The 20,759-nt window shown below is 33.2% G+C and overlaps 2 protein-coding genes across 3 annotated transcripts; one reads left to right on the plus strand and one right to left on the minus strand.

Annotated features, from left to right (window-relative positions):
- The first annotated feature begins 1,322 nt into the window (after window positions 1-1,322).
- On the plus strand, window positions 1,323-8,430 carry LOC147066441 (tubulin glycylase 3A-like). Its single transcript, XM_085956203.1, has 3 exons — window positions 1,323-2,017; window positions 3,223-3,738; window positions 7,799-8,430. Exons 1-3 carry the CDS (start codon window positions 1,381-1,383, stop codon window positions 8,428-8,430), a joined length of 1,785 nt encoding a protein of 594 aa, XP_085812329.1. The 5' UTR covers window positions 1,323-1,380.
- Window positions 8,431-8,571: 141 nt separating this feature from the next.
- Window positions 8,572-13,896, minus strand: Arglu1 (Arginine and glutamate rich 1). Of its 2 annotated transcripts, none has more exons than XR_015071630.1 (5): window positions 13,653-13,896; window positions 13,398-13,560; window positions 10,111-11,064; window positions 9,503-9,586; window positions 8,572-9,131 (listed from the first exon to the last, which is right to left on the minus strand). XR_015071630.1 is itself a non-coding variant. In XM_085955733.1 (5 exons), exons 1-5 carry the CDS (start codon window positions 13,811-13,813, stop codon window positions 8,967-8,969), a joined length of 774 nt encoding a protein of 257 aa, XP_085811859.1. In that variant the 5' UTR covers window positions 13,814-13,896; the 3' UTR covers window positions 8,572-8,966. The 2 variants fall into 2 exon arrangements, 1 of the variants encoding a protein (XP_085811859.1); XM_085955733.1 differs by having other exon boundaries at window positions 10,864-11,064.
- Between the last annotated feature and the right edge of the window lie 6,863 nt (window positions 13,897-20,759).

Consider the following 20,759-nt stretch of genomic DNA (forward strand, 5'->3'; position numbering starts at 1 on the left):
TCTGAATTTTCACGCGACAGTTGGTATATTGGAATTTGTGCGATATCTGCGCCTGTGCAGTAGAACGATAGTGGCGAACCTCCCGGAAAAAAACACGAACTACAAGCGAAGTATTTTGACATTTACAATTTTTCACAACCAGTCAAAAGATCAATAGTGATTTTCGCGCACAAATGGTTTACGCATACTAATGTTCGTGCGGATAAAAAAATTTGTACACACAACTTTGTTGTTCGTGCGCGTAAAATCTCGCTCAGCTGTTTCCACAACTTTTAAATTAAAGGCTATCATATCCCAAGCATCCACCTTTTTGTTTCTCAAAAAATGTTGCTCATGTTTCAAATCCCATATGGGATGATTTTCATATTCATCAATTACTTGCAGTGCCAACTCATTGTTCCATTCCATTGTTAATTAATATTATTGTATGTGCATAGCTGAGTCGTATGCAGGAGTGAACACGTTCACTGCCCAGACTGTGCACACAAGTTCTTTAATGAAATTGAAAAAACTGACGAGCCACGGATTGTGTTCGTGCGCGCAAAAGCGTACGCCGTACGCGCACACAAATTCGACATTTTACTGACATGAGCAAATTTGCGCGTGCAGCGTTCGTTGCAATTTGTCTTAAGTCAGTACCGACCAAAATACATAATAAGAACATGTCTTGCTTATGCTTCAAGAATGAGATTTGCGAGACAGTCAGCACTTTTACGTGTAAACAGTAAAGTTATTATCGCGATAATTGAATTAACTCACTATTGGTGCCAGTAAATCCATGCAAGTGTACAGACGCTATAAAGCTAAGTTACTTATAAAAAATGATTAAACTTATAGTAATCCCTAGTATATATTTTTTGTTGTGGATATTTAGCTTGATTTACATTTTCATAGAAAAATACACCTGCACCGATTCACAGTGGAGAATCAAAAAATAAAAATCTGAAGGAAATAAATTTAAAAACTGACAATACGAATATTGATAATATGAATTATAAAACTCAAACTCCTCTAGATAAATCCATTATCCGTGAAAAATTACAATTACTTACAAATGAATACATGTGCAATCAAGCCAAGTTCAAATACTTAGCTAATGAGGCGGTACATAGAAATGAAATTTTTACTATAGTCGGGAATTCCAAGGCCATAAGGATTGCATTGGAAAAAAGAGGATGGATTCAGAAATTGACAGAAACACAGGACGCCTTTATGAAAAGTGTTCTGACATCGAAGAATTCAAAAAATGTCAAGTCAAATCTTCAAACTGTAATAGTTTCACACTTGTTGAAAAAAATCCAACCAAATTTCATATGGTTCATTAGGACTAGAGAAAGTCTATCGGAATATTCAAACTATCCTCTGATTAATAGACTAAAAATGGATGACAAACGTTTTACTAATAAGGTTGGACTGTGTTTGTCACTTCAAAATAAATATTGGTATTATAGTGAAGCCGATTCAGAAGTGAATGCTCCACGTTCTTACAATGTTTTTGAAAAAGATGAATTGAACACATTTATAATGGATTATAGAATAACGGCATGCACTAGTTTACTCAAATGGTTTGTGACGAGCCAAAAAAATCAATCTATCGAGCTGATCTCAGAGGACGGTCAAATATCTTTGTCGACAATATTGTTTGCGCTGAAAAGGTGTCAAACACACATATATTATAAACAACATAAATATATTGACAAATTGGTAAAGAATCCTAAAAATACAGAGTGGGAGGAGTTCATTGCCAACGCCAACAAATTAATAAACGGCCTTGAACACTTTATGAGTGACGATAAGCCGATGTTTAACTATTACACGGAACTGTCGTACACAATCCTGCATGAATTGCAGAGGTACAGGCCCCAACTGGATTGTGAGGGCACATTCAATATATGGATTATAAAACCGGCACAACGTTCTCGGGGAAACGGAATCTTGTTGGACAATCAAATTCAAGACATCATCAACACGACTACGAAGGGTGGTGTGCATAGATATGTCGTACAAAAATATATTGGTAAGTATTAATATTAATACTTTCGACCGAAGGTACTTGATGGAATTTGAATTTGAATTCTAATGGATTCAAGCTCTGTACTATTCCATTTAAGTCGTTTTCCGCGACCCGGGTTTCGCCTTTCGGTTGGTATTATATTGGTAAGTCATGTCCGTAATCAACCAGTTAGAGTATATTATGCTTCATAACTTTGCACGATAAAAATGATGTCATATATTTTAAAAATATTTTTTTTTCATATATTATATATTTTTTTCGACCATGTCCGATCCTAATAAGATCATATGGGCCTCCACAGAGTAGAGGTTTGTATTAACAGATTTTGTTTTTTACGAGAAATGCATGTCAGCCACTTGCTCAACCTATTAGGTCCATACCCTGACTCACACACAAATTGAAAAACAATATGTGTAGTTTGCCAGACCCAGGATTCGAACCTGAGACCCACGGCATGATAGTCCAACACTTAATCCGCGCGGCCACCGTGGGTGTATATATTTATTATCTTATTACTACATAATATATCAATACAAGTGAATATCATTGATCTAATTTATGCAAGGTAATCAGGGAAAGAGGCGTATCAGTGTAGTAAAAAGTGAAAAAAAAGTGCCAAGTTATAAAACCTATACTCTACCACGTGGACAAATGTTTGCAATATACAACATATTTTATGATGATTTTGAATACTTTATTATCTCAGGGTACTGGTACGACAAGATCTTCTTGGCTACCGTGTTAAAACTGTGAACTAACAAGCTCCTCCCATTTTTAACCGCACTTCGATTATAGCGACGTCCGGTTAGCGACGAGTTGTCCATGTGTTAAAACTGTGAACTAACATGCTCCTCCTATTTAGTCGAAAACAGCGACTTCAAGCTATTGCCTAAATCTTCTTGTTGGACAGTAGTATGTAAATACTTTTAAATTTATAAATGATAAAAGGATGACAAATAAAAATGTGGGTTTCTATTTTAATTCATAGGGAATAGAAGTATCTGAATTAATCAAACATGTCATCTTTGTTTCAATTATATAACTATTGCGGTGTCTATGATCTTGCCAAAAAAAATGGTTCCTGTGACATGGCACCGCATCATATGTAAGCCAGTCAAGTAACCTTTCTTAATGTGCTATTTATTTAAATATTATCTATCAAAAACACTTTCATTACACTAAACTGATACAAAATAACCTTATTTCAGAGATGCCTTTACTGATACATGAGACAAAATTCGACATAAGACAATATTTCATCGTTACAAATACATATCCTCTGACAATTTGGATGTACAAAAACTGCTACTTGAGATTTTGCTCTCAAAATTATCGCCTTGATAATTTTCACGAATCCATTCACCTGACCAATAATGCAATACAGCACAAATACAAAAACCATGTCAGACGTCACCCAAAATTGCCCCCATGCAACATGTGGCCACTGGCAGTATTCAAACGCCATCTCGAATCAGTGGGAAACCCCCTAGCTTGGGACGATATCATATATCCCGATATGAAAAAAAATATTGTGGGTGCCATGCTCAGTTGCCAAGAAAGTATGAATCAATGTAAAAATCGCTTTGAATTGTACGGTTGCGATTTTGTGCTTGATAATGATTACAAACCGTGGTTGTTAGAAATTAATTCTGGTCCGGATATGAGCCCGTCAACTGACGTTACGGCAAAAATATGTCCGGAGGTATTGGAGGACGTCATCAAAGGTAAGGTATTATAATATCTACTTTTAACAGAATAAATTTATCACTTATTATTCATCACATATAAAGATTGCTTTACGACATGTGTTTCACGAGCTTTATCAAGTATGAGGATTGCAATTTACGCCGGTGTCGGTGTGTAATTTTCTCAAAGCCCGGGTGTTTCTGTGATTGCTTTTCTACTGCACGTCTATCATTGAGCCTCATGGTTTGTTTTAGAGTTAAAAAAAGAATATCATGGGTTGCTGCCAAAAGTTACAGGCTACATTTACATTATAATATTAATGTTTTGGTTCTGGTACAAGTCAAAAAATCATGACTGAAACGGTCATTTATGTAGTAATTAGTAAAACAACATCCATTCATATATTTATTCATTTCACAGTTTATCTTAAGATGTGATTTTACTTATGCAATCATTGCATCTGAATATGAATATGTACATTCAAACGGCAGTGATAATGAACTGCTCATCGAATCGTTTTTAATTTGGAATAACTATTTTTCTATTATATCGTGGGTCCCAGGTTTGAATCCTGGGTCTGACAAGTACACATATTGTTTTTCAATTTGTGTATGAGTCAGAGTATGGACCTAATAGGTTGAGCAAATGGCTAACATCCATTTCTCGTATAAACAAAATTCTGTTAATACAAACCTTTGTAGCTGCAGAATAATAAGTGATCAAATATCTATTGTTTAAGATATCAAATTACTCTGCAGTAATATATTCCCAGCGAATCCATTTCCAGTAAACAACTTAGCCAGACCAGCAAGTCGATTGGCGAAATTAGAGATGGTGTATTATTACATCATATCACAGCACATTATACCATTACGGTGTATTAGCCGAATAATCATTTTTCATAGTATCATATTTTCGTACAACTGTAATAACAAATAATATTTCATTTCGCTACTCAATTTAAAACGCTGATTCTATAATTAGTCTAATATGATTATGTACTATGTATGTGTTACTTTTCATTGTATAAATAACGAAGAATAATTTATCTAGATGTCACTCGAATCCAAGTACCTAGCTCGTAACTATCATGTATAATATACTATTGTACCGATACGCTGCTAATAAATCTCACCCTGCTACATCGAAGACTTCATTATCATCATCCTCTACCTACACATCGACACCACACTAGTGACCCAACACCTCTACTCTGTGGAGGCCCATATGATCGGACATGGTCAGAAGAATTTTAATTCATCAGTCGCATCAAACAAATAAAGCATTGAAAATGAAAATGGCAGTTTCCATTCTCGTAAAATCACGCAAGTCAATAATAATGATTTTTATAACTTCTGAAGGAATTAAGTACTTATTCTAAAATGTTATTTTTTATTAGTACACATAAAACATTTCAGAATACATACTTTGTTTAGAAGACACATCTATAAGAGAGAAATTATACATTTCCGTTGACTTGCCAAAATTTTATGAAAATGGAAATTACCATATTTAAGAAGAAAAACGCTACTGCAATCATCGCATAAATAAAATCACCATTTTAACAGTATTCTGAATTTGACTAAATATCAGATTGCATTGAATTTTGCGGTTTTTGACAGTGTGAAGCAAAGCTATTGAAGAAACTCTTCTTCTGCCAGTGAGTTTCAGTTTGTCATACATGCCTTGTTTAAATGCCTTTCTTCAGCTTTACTTTGATACATTTAGGCTCCATCTACCGTTGTTATTTACATTGACTCAAGGCCATATATTATATTATATAGTCAGATCGAGGCACAGAATTGATAATTTCTATAATAACGCTAGTTACTGATATGCCTTATAGTTTGAATGCAATATGATAAACTGTTTGTAGGAAATAATTTTTTCATTTTTTCATTTTCATGATTAGTACAAACAAAAATTCTATCTGAAATTTACAATTACTTCTAACCAGTTATCGTGTTCTATCAGAATTAGAAATAGGTACATATAAGCAATAACTAGTAGAATATACGCTTCATAACTTTGCACTCCGGCTCAATGATGAAATGATCTAATATTTATTCTAAAAATATTTTTTGACATGTTTTCTTATTCGAAAAATTCAATTACTTAATATTTAAAAAATATATATGTATTATATTATTATCTATTTATTGCTACATATTATATTAATACAAGTGAATATCATTTGATCTAATTTTATGCGAGGTTATCAGGCAAAGAGGTATATCAGTGTAGTAAAAGGTGCAGTTATAAAACATATACTATTAAAACTCGCAACATTGTACCACAACCTGACTATAAATGGCATTATTTTGACATTTAAAAGACAATTGAATATTGGAAGACCTATTTCAATTATTATGTTATATTAAATATTGCAGTAGCTCTGCATTAAGGGGACGTTCTACAGAATTGGCCTTGAGAATTGAAAATATTATTTTTTTACATGTGGTCCATAATATCTGGTCTACTAGTTAATATAAAAAGGTCGCGTCAAAGTTGTTTGTGTCAATAAACTAGCCCACGACTCGATCGACTCATATTTCACATTTACTTCGTCAGGGCTGTCGAAGACATAAATCATTAATATGTATACTTTTAAATTTTTATTTATAATATATATTATTTAAGTTTTGTGCATCTAATGCAGGGTCCACACTGGCAACCTCGTTAGATTTTACAATAATTATGATAATTATCGTAAAAAATTTTAAGCAATGATGGCAAGTATCGTAAAATTTAACGAGGTTTGTTGCCAGCGTGGGATGTTGGCAGTGTGAACTTGTTGCCAGTGTGGAAATGGCATAATATCCACTGTGGTTTACGTAGTGGCATGGACCTGGGGTTAACTAATTCAAGAAGTCAACACCCATGATAGAATTTTTTTCCAGTTTTGGTTGCATTATATTCCAAAACTCTTCTGTAAAAATCGTTCCCGATTTTATAAATGGAAATTTCTCGGTGTACATAGTAAACAAACCTACAAATAAAAAAAGACAAGAAGGAACATACTGATTCATCGCAGTAAAATCTGGCAATCAAATTCGCCATTTTGAAAAGCGACGATTTTGCGTAAACAAATATTACGCTGTCTGAACATGTGCGGCAAACTTCGAACGTGTTTGTATTTTTGTGTATTTTATGTTTGTGTATCACGCATTGTCGGCCATATTTGCCGGCCTTTCTGATTGCCGTGATTTGTACACATCTTCCTTCCTGTCTTATTTTATTCGTAGAAACAAACAGTATTTTCTATTAGTTATATGAAGTTGACCTTGAATCTTTAATAAAATAATAAGTTCACAAATAAAAGATTTTGAAATAGAAAAAACACATTTCCAAGCTTTCAGCCGTATTCACTCATGAATGTCATTTAGATAAATATATACACATTTTGATGTTATCTTGCAAAGTAAACAATCTGTTCTTTATACTATAATAATATGTACATGCGAATGTAATGTTTTCAAATAATTGATATGGATTATATGCCTTCGTATTATTTTTCGAAATCATAAACATACTATAATAGTATTTGAGTATCAACCTATGTTCAATTTGAATTTGGTTATAATAATAATATACCCGTAGATATATCAATAGTATGTTTGCTACGAAGTCCGCCCAAGTTATCAGCATGTACTTGCACAGGTTTGATTAATAACTATGATGAAATTAACATTTTAAAATTAATACTTGTATTATTTTGACAGCCCTGTTTTCTGATCGGCGGATGTTTATCAAAATAATAATGTTCGGCGGCCGACAATATCAATAATAATAATAATGTTTCTTGAAATAAAATCTCCGATGATTAGTGATTTTTGCGAAAAGATCGATTTAAATTAACGTGCTAACGACACCGAGGTCCTATTTATACTGAATTATAATTGAACATCAGCTCTTCAGCCCCCTCTTAAGTTAAATATTTTATTTCCTAATAATGTCAACGGTAAAAATATATACCTAGTTGTTTTGTACTAATAGTAAAATTTCTATTATTCTCAATGTCAATTATATCAAGTGTTTTTACATCTTTTATGTAAAAAGTATGTTGTAATAATCAAATACATTTGAAATTTGTTTCAGTTGTTTTGGATTATGAAAATAATCATACATCGTCCACGGGAAAGTTTGAATGCATATACAAACAAAAGATGACAAATGGAAGAACAGGTCCGGACGTATCATCCATGGTGGCGTGCGGAGTGCAGCTCAGCAAGAAGTACTTTTGCAAACTGGAGAATGTGCACGAACCTCAATATGAAATGGCCGGTGTAACACAAGACACTATCATACATATACCGCTGAAGCACGACACGGGAATCTTGCAGAGTGACAGCATGATGCTCAAAGGGGCCCCTTCTGTCGAAGACACTATGGTGTTCCAGTACAGAAAGAATGAGTCTCTCTGTTTGATTGAAGACAATAAAGAACCGCAGATTGTCAATGTTGAAACAATACAAAACAGTGTGGACTCTCAAGGTGTCAACAATAAGAGTGAAATCACAAATAATTGTGATTCAAATAATACAGATGTTAATAGCTTACGCTTAAATGTTGAAAATGCGTCAGAAAATACTGGCACTATAACTTGTAATGAAAGTCATTTAGAAAATGTAACACACGATGTAGAAAAATCGTTCACAGTTTTAAATGAATCTGCAATAAGCAAAATCTCAATTGACGTTCCTGATTCGGAAAACCTGAGTCCACAGTGACATGTGTCTGAAAAGATTGTCTACAATTTGATAGTGTGAAAATAATTACTCCGCATTTAATGTCATATGACTGTATTTGACTGAATCGTAAAATAATTTGATTAGTATAAAATTAAAACTCAAGACAATAAAATAAACACATTTAAATTACTCAGGGGTTATATTTTCAAATTGACTTATTTTTACAGGCTGATCAAACTATGGAGATCTATTCGAATATTAAAATACTCTTGATTTTAAGAGACTTAAAAACATGCCCAACTATTAATCTCGATTAATGTTAAATTAAAAAGTTACTGAAAATAGCACTAATAAACAAAAATGCAACACATTCACGTAATAAAAATTATCCACTTTTCATTTTAGTGCGGGTGAGTCAACACATTATGACACCGACCGACACCAAAAATAGTATTTAAATTAAGCTTAAATTTACTAAAGTGGCAATTAATAGCCGAACATATTAATCTCCACAAATCAATGTTTTTTTAAGTGTATAATCCTATATAATAATTACGTATACAAAAATCTCCAACTCAAGAAACGGGTTTTAAAGAAAATGACAACTTAGGTCTGGAATTATTTTTACCAAGGATTTTCTTCTGTTCCTCTTTGACTCGTTTGTCTTGTTCTTTCTTGAGTTTTTGTCTCTCTTCGTCCATCTGGCGTTGCTCTTCTATCATGGCTAGCCGCTCTTCCGCCTTTAAAATAATATTCCATTGTTAAAATTCATTATGCATGAGGTACTATGTCAGTGAAATTGTTTGAAGTGCGAGAATAAGATTTTTATCCGTAATGTTCTAGATTTAATGTTGTAATATTGATGGCTTAATAAATTAAACCATTGGTTTTCATTTCCAACAGATTGCAAACTTAGTTGTACTCCGAATACTCATGATTATACCTAATTAAACAAGTGAAATCTTACATGGAAAATCTCTGGAATCTAAAAGTTAACTTACTTTATAATTATGACTAATAATTTCTCCCATTTTGCCTCAGGTCAAATTTAAATAAGTGAATGTGAAAGAATCGGTACCATCTATTAATAATAATTGTCACTTTAACTCACCAGTTTTTTCTGGGCTTCTTCAATTTTACGGTTATTTTCAGCCATGATCGCTTCCAGAGCTTCCCTTTTGCGTGATTCTTCTTCCTGTTTGATAATTTTTTCATTTTAATATGTGACACATTATCAACTCGATTGATGAAAGCTAATTACCATACATTCATTCGACTGAAGGAAAATAAATGATATAAAAAAATATCAAAAATTATCGTATACACGATTCTAATTGTTAGGAAAAATAAAATTTTCAAAATGCAATGTTAAAAATTTGGTTGCATTGAAATTAAAGAAATATTTAATATCCGATCACGGATAGATGTACAACAGCAGGTTAACAACAGTCATACAGACATACTAGAATACAAAAATATCTACTCGACTTCAACAAAATCAGACGTCACCGGCAAGCATCCCTGGCACGCAAATCTGTGCAAAACACACACAACCTGCCCAAAACATACGCACGCGTATATAGATAGAAGCCGGTGACTCACCACGTGGTGTGGCATGGCGTTGGAGGGCAGGGTTAAGGGTGGCGCTGAAAATAGTGTCGACGTATCGACAGCAGACATCGATGATGAAAAAAAAGAATAATAATAAGTGAATAATACCTTATGAAAATCTGCGCCTTCCTCATAGAGATGGCCAGCCAAATTGAGGCGGCACGCCGGTCTGTACCGCGTACATTTCTGTCTTGAACCCTGACTTAGCGGCTGACGGTAACAACTACCTCAGCCGGATACGACACTTGTTCAACGTTAAACCGAAAGTCCCGATATCTTACTATTTATGTAGTATTTGAGTTTCGCTCGGTAGAAATCTAATGAAACGGGGCTGTCGTCTTTCAGTTCAATTTTAGATAGTGGTCCACTGATGAATGACAATTTTTACAAGGGTGTAAGGGTCAATTACACAAACAGTCTCGTAAGATACTGATAATTGCAGTTCAAAGTAATTGGGAAGCTAATGTTCGTTTTAGTTATCAAATCACTCTCACAAAACATGCCGACTGGACCTTTAACAAATTGGTATATTTTGAACAATTATTATTAGCTATTTGTTAAAATGTTTGAAATGATTCGCTCTGGGTTGTAGATGAGTAGTTATGCATAGAAAAACAACGAACCGATTGGATGGCACAATCGCATCACCAATCAGTTTATCAAAACTGCTTTTACAAAACTTCATGAAAACTGTAAGGAAGAAAGCTGACATTTTCAATATCAGGAATCCAAAAGGAAGACAAAATCAGATACATTATAGACCGCCATCGGTCTATAATGATCTTTCAATGCACAATCACATTCCGCTGGAATATCATTGTGCATCGAATCTCTCGTGGAATAGGATGAAAACTGATTTACCTCTCGGCATTTTTCCTCGAGGCGTTGCCTCTCTCGCTGCCGCTCCATTTCTGCCATCATTTCCTTTTCTATTTGTCTTTTGGCCTCTTCCACCCTTTTAGAAACCTCTTGTTCTATTTCGTCTTTGCGCTTTTCTAATTCTTCATCCACACGCTTTTTCACTAGCAGCTCAATTCTCTTTGCTGCTTCTTCTTCTACCACCTACATAAAAGAAAACACCTCCATTACCATTACCACGAACCAATGACAGTCTTTTATTTTGGGGTATTGATATTTCATTAGCCCACTATTGCCTTTATATATATATTTTATTTTCATTATTTGTTTTGCCAGTTAAAATTTCCATACATTTATTACGTACGTTATGTATATGCATCTGCAATGATTGCCATGCATTTATGTAAGTGAATGTGTTAAAATAAATTAAATTTGTATTTTCAATTGAATTTTTAATGTTTTTCATACGTAAATTGCAAGATATAAAAACATAAAGCCAGGTATTAAATGTACAAAAATGAAATGAGATTACAGAAACTACACATAAAAAACAAAGAATATGTGAATTCTGGGGATGTAAAATTGGGGTTCCACCATAGTTACATAATTTGGAACACATCAAAAATATACCTATTAGATATTCTTTTTCTTCTAATAGTTATGTATGTTTTGGAGGTGTTCCAAATTATATGTTCAAGAACAAATGCTATATTCTCCAATCATCTAATACAAATAGTTTAATTATAAGGATTTAGTTATGTTATTGAAAATTTTCAATTACAAATTTCAGGAAGAATTTTCTTTAAGAGCATACTTCAGTGAAACGGCAAATAATTTTCAACAATAGGTGGGATGTAATTTTGCACGCGTTGCCAATCGGAGAGCGATAGTCGACCTGTGAGCACATCAATTTGTTTTGTGATGGCGTCAGAGGAATTAATTCTTAAATCGTGTAAAGATGACTAAAAAACGTTACATATTTACTCGAAAAACAAAACATGTCAATGAATATATCATTATTATTACCTAAATAACAATAAACATAACATTAAATGGACGCATGTTGAATTTTTATGACAAATTATGTTTTGTTTGTCACGCGTCGTTTGCACAATCTGCGCGACGCATAGTCACGATCTTTTTATACCATGCCTCAGCTGAAGTATAGCCTTAAGAAATCAACATTGGAAATAGAAAACAAGTCAAATGTGAGAAATATTTAACTAACTATAGTATTGCGAATAATCAGGGGCAGATCGAGACTTTATGGGCCCCAGGACAGGTCAACCAAAATTATAATTAAAACATTTGTATAAATTATTGGAAACAAATTCTCCAAATTGTATGTTTTGAGAACATTATTTTCAGAGCATAATATATATTTAGTTCTTGTGCCATTGTCGATCTGGGTATATTTATTAAATGTTTCATCTTGGATAAAATTCCTCTCCATTCGCATTAGTTATCATTAAAGACACCTAAATTCATAGTTTTATTTGAACATTGGGGAATGATAACCCATTGTTAGAAGCTTGTATTGTTTAATCAAATTGAAAATATTTTAGAAAGTTCTACAAGCTCTATTGAAACAGGTGATTTATATGCTATGTTCTCAAACAATCATTTCGCAACAAGAAGATAATAATATATAAATATGATGATGGCCTCAGCAGGTTAAGACTATTTTAGGCCCTGAAGCACTCAATACGACCCTGCAAATACTGACAGCAGCAATTTACGCAACATTACAACCATATCTATGGCTGGCAGCGTAATCAAATTAGCATTTATATTGCCAGAGCATTTACTAGTAATCTATTGCATCTCACATGTGACATTAAATTTTATATTTTATCCATATTGCGACAAGTTGTAAGGTTTTTTTCATATAATCACTGGATATTGGATATCTTTATGAATAAACTAAAGAACTCATGGTACAAGTCGGTTATGGGGAAGCCAGGCGGGAACCGCGCTAATTGTCATAGCCGATTTTGGCAAAATTCACGAAATTCAGGAATTAAAACCTAACCTAAACTAACCCAACCTAACAAATAATCCAGTATATCGGCTATTTTCAAAATGTGTTTGCCGCTGGCTTCCCCATAACCGACTTGTACCGAACTTATAATGAAAATTGATTCTGAATGGTAATTTTTAAATTGACAGCTTAGGATGTACATATTTTCAGGGCACCATGAAAGAATTGGTCACACAAAACACCCATATTATTGTCATGCTAAATAGATTAATTTTCTTACCCTATCGGGCAGATTTTTGTCGGCAACAGTTGGAGATGCTTGATGATGAGCTACCTATAAATTTGTTTGGATGCATTTTTCGTACGCAGCTGAGTAGGTAATGAGTGAACAATAAAATTGATTAGATATTCGATGTGCTATTTACATAATAATTATGTTTACTTTTGATGGCTAATTGTAATGTTATGATTTATATAAACTAGTTGCCAATTAATAAGGATGCATTTTTATAAATTGTCTATTAAAGTTGCTAATCGTTGACTCCTCAAGGCATACCTTTTGTTCGGCTTCTCTGATGCGTCTCTGTCTTTCCATTTCAGCAAGTCTGTCGACTTCGTCTATTTTATTACGGCCTCGAACCGATTTTTTCCTATGGGACCTTGAACCGTCCACCGAAGCATTACTGCTGCTCGTCGATGATGCGGAATGAGATCGTTTCCTAGGCAAATCAGGTGTGAAAAATAATTATCGGCGGAAATAAACATTAGCATTTCGATTAAATGTGAATCAATCTAAAAATTGTATAGGTACCTTGAACTCCGCTCTCGTAGCTTTTCTGCATGTTTCGAACTTTTGCTTCTTGAAGTAGAACTTCGTTCGGAACGTTCTTTTGATTTACTTCTCTTTCTCGAGTGTTTACTACTTTTGTGGTGTCTTCTAGGTGATTTACTACGAGATCTAGATCTACCCATTTTTATAATATAACCCTAATAAAGCCACTCCAAACTTCAAAACCAGAATTCAGGTGTCAAACCGAAACACACCATATTGATGTGCTTAGCGATCAACCACAGACAACAAGCTGCATCGGCCGGCAATTGGAAAAATATTATGCTACCCCACTGTCCCACGCTCTTGAGTCTCGACTTGATAAAATAAAGCTTTTTATTACATATTATTTGAGAAAATAAGTATATTATATTGTATGAAAATATGAAATCGACGTCTCTAAAAGTCTTTCAAATTTTTCATAATGAAATATTTTTTATTGGCTGAAAAGAATAATTTTATTGATTTGAATTGCTAGCCGACAAAAATCAGGCGGCCAAAAAATAATATTACGAACAGACCTTCACAGTGATGTCAAAGAAAAAAACTATTAATAATTCTCAGTATCGGTATTGTATTGATACTTGTATTGTAATTAAAGAAAGGTATCGCGTTGATAGAATTTTCAATCATGCTTCACTCCCGATAGGCACTCCATATAAAGGGGATAGGCGCTAAAAACCGTCTAGTGGGTCTATTCTATACTTATCGAACACTAAATTGATAAATAGTATCAAACTTAGGGTAGGTTTGTATCAAAATATTAGCACTTATTGTAACAATTACACGAAGCCGGTTTTTATTGTTGCAATAAGTGCGATATTTTAACAGCAGCAAGATAGGTGCTGTTAAAATATAGCACTTATTGCAACAATAAAAACCGGCTTCGTGTAATTGTTACAATAAGTGCTAATATTTTGATACAAACCTACCCTAAGTTTGATAATATTTTTCACTTTATCACTTTAGCGGTCGATAAGCATAGAATAGACCCATAGGTGGCCCAAATATATAAACACATACCCTAAGTAAGTAAGTGATAGAATTTGACCAAACCTACACTACAGATACATAAAACTAGAGAAGAAGGCGATAAGGCCCTTTTTAGTCCAGTCAAATTAGACCGAAAAAGACGTTATGGTTGCAAAAGATGGGGTAGAAGATTTTTTTTTTCCTACCTGTATATATGATAATGAGTAAGAAAAAAACGAGTTTGACAATTCGGATGATTCGGATTTTTTTTGGTTTTTCGCTTATATCTCAAAAATGGTCGATCGAAGCAAAAATATTGTTATCAAAATTTTAAAGCTTATTAAATTTCCTAATTTTTTATCATATACATTTTTTTCTATCTCTGACCGTTTATGAGATATTTTCTGTTAAAAACAATACATAGGTAATCGAAAATACGCGTTTTAATAAAAATAAAACTTTAATGAGAGAAATACCATTTTAAACTTAAGATCTTACAAATAAACAGTTTTGAGTTACAAACTAGACTTTATGGTCAATGGGCCCAATGTTCCAGATGGTGCGTGGGGGTGGGGGGGAGGGGTAGTGGGAGTGGTAGAATGGGCCACATTCTAATACCCCCACTAGTACCGCTGGTGCCACGACACAAATCAGTACCACTTTTGTTTTAGTTTAGTCTCCATCGCTTTATCTTTGAAATAAAAAAAATATATTTTATTTTTCCCATTGTATTTAGATATGTATTGATCGATTAAAATATGTTTAAAGCTTTAATTTGATAATGAAGTATAATGAATTTCAATGCCTCTTCCCCTTAATGAAAATAAATACTAATATAAATTTAAGATATTACAAATAAAGTATGTTGATAGTTTTAGTAATGGTAGCAAAACAAATGTTAATACCTACAGAATTATAATATTTACCAAACATCTTAATTTTTTAACCGTTTCTGCCGCTTTGGTGAGGTGGAGTAGGTAAAGGTTGTACGTCTTCAAAGTCTTGCAATGCAGCTCTCACGTATGTATTTCATTAGGGCTGGCGTCTGGATTGTTGAATACTGTGACCACTTTCTTCAACTGAATATGGTTCTCCGAAATACCACACAATTTTATCTTTATATGGTCAAATAGAAAGGATGTTGTATCACACCCACTGAACGTGTGTGTGAAAAGAACGGTACGCGCGTCATATTTAAACGATTTTGACGAGAACAACACATCTGGTTTACTTCTCTTTCCAGGTTTTCAAAAGAATAAGTTGTCCAAGAATTTTTCGTTTGCCGACATCAGTACAAGAAGGTCAATATCTTCACCTATTACTACTACGCTTTTGAATTCATTTGCTAAAGGCCAGTAGTTACAATTAAAACATCGGCATCCTCTTCTGCCTGGTTCACTTTTATGCCAACCTGTAAGAAAAGCGATTTTTTATTATTTTTGTGGAAAAAAAGTTTCTGGTCCACCTGATTGACAGTGTTTCCTTGAAACATAATTTCAGTCACTAATTCATTCGGCCTAAATAAAGTGTTTGATGAGAGTTGTCATTCGAAAATACTGTAACCATAGCTTTGCAGTGGGACCATTATTTTCTAGCAAACATCGCTTTTCAAATTTATTTATGACCATTTTGAGGACAGTATCATTGAAATGAGCGTTTGATAACTCCGTTAGATCAATACTACTAGTAAGGTGATATAGAGTGCACCTACTTCTTCTTCGGTAAGTTCAATTATTGTATGCCAACACAATTCACATGTAAAGTATCACAACTGCGCGCGCGATGGAGACTAAACTAAAGCAAAAGTGGTACTGATTCATATCGTGGCACCAGCGGTACTGGTGGGGATATTGGAATGTGGCCCTTTCTACCACTCCCACTACCCCTCCCCTCCACCCCCCCGCAACATCTGGAACATTGGGCCCATTGACCATAAAGTCTAGTTTGTAACCCCAAACGGTTTATTTGTAAGACCTTAAGTTTAAAATTGTATTTCTTCTCATTAAAGTTTGATTTTTACTAAAACGCGTGTTTTCGACTACATATATACTGTTTTTAACAGCAAATATCTCATAAACGGTCAGAGATAGAAAAAAAATATAAAAAAATTAGGAAATTTAATAAGCTTTAAAATTGTATACAACAATATTTTTTCTACGACCGACAATTTTTGAGATATAAGCGAAAAACAAAAAAAAACCCAAAATTTTGCGGGTTTTTGCCCGCCAAAAGTTGTGCCGAAGTCATCCGATTTGGCAAACTCGTTTTTTTCTTACTCATTATCATATATACACGTAGAGAAAAAAAAATCTTCTACCCCACCTTTTGCAACCAAAAAGTACAGATTGACTGGGCTATTTACCCAGATGCCCCATAAAGCAAGGATTTCCCAAAATCATGAAAATTTACGCGCCAGATCTTTTTTAAAAGATGTTTAAGGAAGTTTTACAAAGCTGATGTTTAAGAGATAAGCTAAAAATACTTGATAGTGATCAATTTTGTGGCAAGCCATTTTGCATTGCATATTAATTTTTTCTTATGACCTGAGGTTTATTTACTTAGAAGATGTGTATAAAAAAACATCTTGAATTAACTAGCTTAAAACATTTCTATACAACCAACCATCATTATTTTAAGATATTTATATGAACATTTACCCACGTTTTTTAAATGGTAAGTACGTCACATGGTCGTTATGATGACGTCTTATAAAAGGAATTCATATTTCAAAACTCCAACGCTATGTATGTACCTATGTATATTTTTTTATATTGCTGCCAATTAAACCATAATATATAAAACGGTTTGAGATCGCCATTAGGTATTTTTATATAAAAAGGTCATATAAATTCTTTTAGGTGTGCTCCAAACTATTAGCCCGCTTTCGGACGGGATTCCGGTGTCGATCCACCGGCGTGGCTCGATTCCGCATTTACACATAACTAAATGGGAGCGTGCAGACGGAAGACACCCGTATCGCACTTTTTTTAAGCCACCTGTGTGGCGGAGATTCCGCATTTACACATAACTAAATGGGAGCGTTCAGACGGAAGATACTCGTGTTTACGAGAATCGCACACTTTTCTTTTGCCCGCCACAATGTCAAGCCGCTTGAACTCATTATTATTTGTGAGCGCGGTTTTTATTACCATTTTTTATTCATTGCCTCGGCCGAAACTCCGGCGATCGTAATAATAATAATAATTAATACAAAGACCGCTTTGATGCGGCGACACGTGTGCTATTATTATTTGTAAAATTGAATTTATCATTGACACATAATTAATATTAATAGGCATGTTTTTTTTAGCTAAATAGGAATTTCTTCAAAATAAAATGCATAAATGAAAACAGTTTTTTGCACTGACCAAGATTCTAAAAAAAAAATTTATATTATTCTGTTTTCAATAAAAAGACTACAATTTACAGATGGTGTTGGTGAGAATATTTCTTACGATCGATTTGATGAAATTCATTGTTGACAATAGTTTATAATCAAATAGATCAGTTTGCCCGAGCATCTTCAAAATACCTACTTAACTAGGTATGTAAAGAAATAAATACTAACAAGTTTTTCTATCAATGTATTTGCCATACTTTGTCGTGTAATTATTGTTATTGCAGAAGCGAGGTCTAATTACCTATTGTCTAGTCATTGAACTCCTAGCCCTACAGGAGTGCTATAATTTATTTTGTAAATTTTAATTTATCATTGACGCTTAATTAATATTAATAGGCATGTTTTTAGCTACATATGAATTTCATCAGAATAAAATGCATGAATGAAAATATTTTTTTCTACTGATCAACATTCTGAAAAAAAAATTATATTATTCTGTTTTCAATAAAAATACTACAATTTACAGATGGTGTGGTAGTTTTTAAAATTCAATGAAACCCTGTGAAACCAAGCCATAATAACTTATAGTCAAAAAACCCTCGTCCATCTAAAAATATCTAAAATTATGTGATTAAATTATAGGTAGGTACATAACTTTGGATATTTTATAGATATGATAATATTTTTTATTATTTGATTAGGCAGAGAATAATGATTATAGTGATAATGAATGAATAAAAAAGTGCGAGTTTTTATCTACGAATCGTTCAGTACATAATACAAATGCACCTTTGTTAGAATACATTGAAATTTTGTCATTGATAGGGAACCTTTTTTTAATACCTACGGTAGGTGAATTTTAAACACTGCAAAATTTCTGTGGTAAAGTTACGCTATTTCATAATGTATATAAATCAGTAATTTAATAAATAAGTAAAAATATCACCAACAAGTTAGTATTAATTCAAGTAAACAATTGAAACCCATGTTCTCTATAATTGTTTTCTTATTCAATAAGATGTACCTATATTTTTTACTGTTATCCAATTGAAAATTTACGCTAGGATAAAAGCGCTTGTATATCAATATTATGAAATAAAATGTGGAAAAAGTAGAAAAAATATAAACCTTTAAAGTGTTTTTTGAATGAAATATGTAGCTAGGTACCTGACGTTGCATGTCATGAATCATGTGTCTTTCCACTTTATATGTATTTAAATCAAATAATAATACCTCAGTAGCGAAGGGTGGAGGTAGGCTGTTAAGATCCACTATACATAGTGCATACTAAACTTTATCAGGTATTAGTATTTTTTTCATTGAAATAACACCACAATTTATAGATGCTGTTGGTTCGTTTTTTTAATTCAATTAAACCCTGCGAAACCAAGCCATAATAGATAATAGTCAAAAAATACTCGCCTATCTATAAAATATCTAAAATTATGCAATTAAACCATACATAACTTTGAATATTTTATAGATAGAATAATATTTTTTTATCTATTAGACAAGGCATAATGAATTTAAAAAACAACCAACAATATGTGTAATGATATTTATTCTTAATCCAACGAAAACAAATAAGTGTGAATGAAAAGGTGTGCACAATTTTGTCGTATCGCCCAAAACATACCAACATTATTATGGTTTAATTAGGCAGGGTTTAATTGATTTTAAAAAACTAACCAATAATATCTGTAAATTGTTCAATAAAAACAAATACGTATGACTAAAAAAGTTTAATGTGCACTATTTATGGCAGATCTTAACAGCCTACCTTCACCATTCGTTTCTGTAATACCTAAATACATGATTGAATATAACGGGCGTGTGTTCTTTTAGAAATTAACGTTAGCCTGCATATTATCTACTTAAGGTCTTATAACTAATTTAATCACGGTAAGTGGTATAGTATGGCATTTCGGATTAGTAGCTATAAAATATTCTAAATCTAAATAAATTAACGTTTAGTATATTTTAGTTAGTTATATTATTACTTTAGGTATATATTAGTACTGCGCAAAAGCTATTATGCCAGCGCTCCATTGGCGAGCCAAAAGTCCGACGACAATAAGTCTTCAGATTTTTCTACGTTCTGCTACTGGCCAACAGACGTTCAACGAAACGAGTATATAATTAATTTGACGAGTAAAACAGTCGACTTTGACAGCATAGATAATATACGTATATCTGACAGTTAAATCGTGATGGCGTTAAATGATACCGACGTTTTATGGGTTATTGGGTGGCAGATACCTAATGTAATAACGAAGCAAAGGGTACACAAATACTGGGTGAAACATTGGATAAGGAAACGAACGACATTATCCCACACAAATTTAATACGAGAATTGCGTTTGCAACCGAGCGATTTCCGCAATTATTTGCGAATGTCGGAGGATGTATACACAGAACTGTATAATTTGGTCTCCCCATTTATTAAAAAAAAAATACTATGATGAGGGAAGCTATTTCTCCTCATGATAGATTATGTGCAACCCTGCGATTTTTGGCTGCCGGCGGAACATTCACTGACTTGCATTATAGAACTGCGATTGGAAGACAAACTCTGGGCAAGATAATTCCCGAAACTTGCCAAGTCATCATTGACGTTTTGAAAGGAGAATATTTCAAGGTGTGTATTATATTATACGTCATCTAATAAAGTTGGGCAAATTTACAAATATATCATTAACAAGTAGACATTGGTTGGTCTTATAAAGTGAACGTTTAGTGGATTGTTTTACCTATATAAATCATAGACGGCAACATCA

The sequence above is a fragment of the Rhyacophila brunnea genome, unplaced genomic scaffold (assembly GCF_057557595.1).
Source record: "Rhyacophila brunnea isolate RB1 unplaced genomic scaffold, BYU_Rbru_1.0 scaffold_5, whole genome shotgun sequence".
Classification (NCBI taxonomy): Eukaryota; Metazoa; Arthropoda; class Insecta; order Trichoptera; family Rhyacophilidae; genus Rhyacophila; species Rhyacophila brunnea.